This window comes from Echinops telfairi, unplaced genomic scaffold (genome assembly GCF_000313985.2).
Source record: "Echinops telfairi isolate 266 unplaced genomic scaffold, ASM31398v2 ScPeMD7_7426;HRSCAF=8464, whole genome shotgun sequence".
Lineage (NCBI taxonomy): Eukaryota > Metazoa > Chordata > Mammalia > Afrosoricida > Tenrecidae > Echinops > Echinops telfairi.
The window spans coordinates 89,344-91,901 of NW_022111326.1; the positions used below are offsets into that span (position 1 = coordinate 89,344).

At 40.2% G+C, this 2,558-nt stretch overlaps 1 protein-coding gene across 1 annotated transcript in view; it reads right to left on the reverse strand.

Annotated features, from left to right (window-relative positions):
* Nucleotides 1-788: 788 nt before the first annotated feature.
* The window catches only part of LOC123522633 (synaptonemal complex protein 3-like), a 7,632-nt gene continuing 5,862 nt past the window's right edge, over nucleotides 789-2,558 (reverse strand). Inside the window, exon 8 of the mRNA XM_045298528.1 lies at nucleotides 789-1,128. Coding sequence (XP_045154463.1) covers nucleotides 1,081-1,128 — 48 coding nt within the window. The 3' untranslated portion in view covers nucleotides 789-1,080. The remainder of the gene's footprint in view (nucleotides 1,129-2,558) is intronic.

Consider the following 2,558-nt stretch of genomic DNA (forward strand, 5'->3'; position numbering starts at 1 on the left):
ACTGGGCCATCCAGATCCTGGTTCTAACATCAGTAGCAAAGTGTCTAGTCAGTTCTAACATCAGTAGCAAAGTGTCTAGTCAGTTTCCTCACCAACCTAGGTGTTGGCTTCTGGTCTGAGGTGGGTCTACACCTATTTATGTAAAGGTAGATGACGCTTTCTATTCCTGTAAAGATGGACTGCCTGAGGAATCCATGAAGACAGTTCTACTCTGTCCTCGATGGTCACTGTAAGTCTGAATTGCCTTGAAGGCACTGCATTTGTGTTTTCTGAGTGGCAGAGTGCCTAGAGTGCTTGCCAGCCAATCAGTCTGTGATTCGAACCCATGACTTGCTATGACCTAGGGACATGAGGGAGTTGGCTTCTGCAAGGATTTACTATTTTGGAAACCCTAGTTTCCAGTTCTACTCTGGCCTCTGGGATTGCTAAGTCAGACAATGATGGAAATGGGTGGCGGTGGGTAGGCTAAAGGCGCTCCTCCATTGTGGGAAGTCACTAAGTGCCACAGTGATAAAAACACCCATCTGAACAAACTACTCCTAAAACCTAAACTAGAAAGGGTATACTGCTTACAACCAGCTTCCACCAATGAGAGTGTTTACGTGCAATCCCTAAAATGTGAGGCAAGGTAAAAAGAGTGCCAACGTTGACTACATTCATATCATATTTGCTAACAGATATATGAGCAGCAGATCCATTTGAAGCCTTCCTGAAGAGAAAACTTCATTTATTTGGGCTATCAGGCCATAGAAGCAAATGGAAAAGTATTTCACTGAGTCTTGGGGAAAATGACACAGAAATTTCAAAAAATGTGCCATGTTTATTCGAGGATACAGTTGATGGAACAATCCGTTTTAATTTCCTATTTCTTTAAAACAAACCAATCAAAACATGAGCCACTTTGAAAACACACAGCTGCATACAGTGGTGCAGGCATAATTGGGGGGTTAACCACAGGGAAGACATGCTTAAAAACAAGGAAATGGTTATCAATACACACTCATTTGAACCTGGGGGTAAACACCACTGTCATGTCATTAGTCTACCTAAATTGGAGTGTATGATTCAGTCATCAAATAATCACGGTAAGAAGACAGTTTTGGATTGGTGCCCCTTCTCTTGCTGGTCCTGTGACAATGAAAGGAGAAATGAAATATTTATTTGATACTTTGACAAGTGTTTTACACATTTCAGCAAATAAAATAGTACTGGCACTAATGCTTAGTTTTTAACTTTACATATCTACTACTTAAATATTCCATTCAGATTTTCCTTTGTAACGAAACCACTTATTTTGTAAATTCTCTCTGTGCATCAGTAGAACCAGCGACTTGGTTCTTCTTATTGTCCTCCATGGTCTAAAATTAAAAGGCCTGCCACGGTCAGAAAGCCCGCCCCTTTACACCAGATTTGGAAATATCCATGCTTTGATTTTTTTTTAAGTTGAAAATCAGAAATGAAAGCAATGACGACAGTATAGCTCCACTCGGTGGGGATGAATAACAGAACTGTAGGTGAAGAGATACATGGTGTAAGATATGTTAATAGATGGGGTAAGATATGACAGTAAAAATAAATAAATAACATAATAATATGGGTCCCTGGGGGGTAGGTTGTTGGGGGTGAGAGGGGATAAAGGGGCACTGAAAGCAGAGTCTTCAAGAAGAAAGAAAATATTTTGAACATGATGGTGGCAGCAATTGCTTGATATAATTGAATCATGGATTTTTGTAAAGCCTGCAAGAGCTCCCAATAAAATGATTTTTCTTAAAAAAGGAGAGTAAAGAAATTCAATTTGAAGCCCACAGATGATGCAAAAACAGGTGTTCAGATATGGTATAAATCAGAGCAACCAAATTCCTTGGGGAAAGGTTAGAGAAATGGATTATATATGTATATACATATGTGATTTTTTTTTGAGAACCAACAATGTCACAATTTTGTTTAATAAATGTTTCATAGATTTTGTAAAATAACAAAACAAAAACTTCTAAGTTCTAACAGACACCAGAATAACACGCACTGGCATTACAAAACAGATGACAGGTCCTCATAGAGGCAGCCCAACAGTGTTGTGCTCTGCAAGAAACCATGGTTAACTGAACTGTGTAGGTTAAGCTGAAGTCACGAGAAAGGTGAAATCCGCTCTCAAGATACACCTTACACTAGAAACACTCATCAGCGTCCTCAAACCCACACCATCACCTGCTTATTGCGACCAAGAGTCCATTTACCCCAGGTACACGACAGGAGCAAAGTGATCATCGACAAAACATCTTCCACTTGTGCAAAGGAAATTTTTCTTTCAAAATCTTGCTACTCTTTCAGCAGATGATGATCTTGTCCCTGCTACGTACAGAGCACTGTGTCAAGCGCTGTGGAGGCGATCATTATAAAATGGGTAACCTACTCGCTCATCCCTCATCCAATTGGAAGAAGCACATAAGCAACAACCACAGAGTCATTTTATAATAGGCGTGGACCCTCAACCTGCAGTAACTAGGTAGAGGAGAGAGACAGTGGTTGTGATGGAATCCACAGACACTGAGGTGTTACAG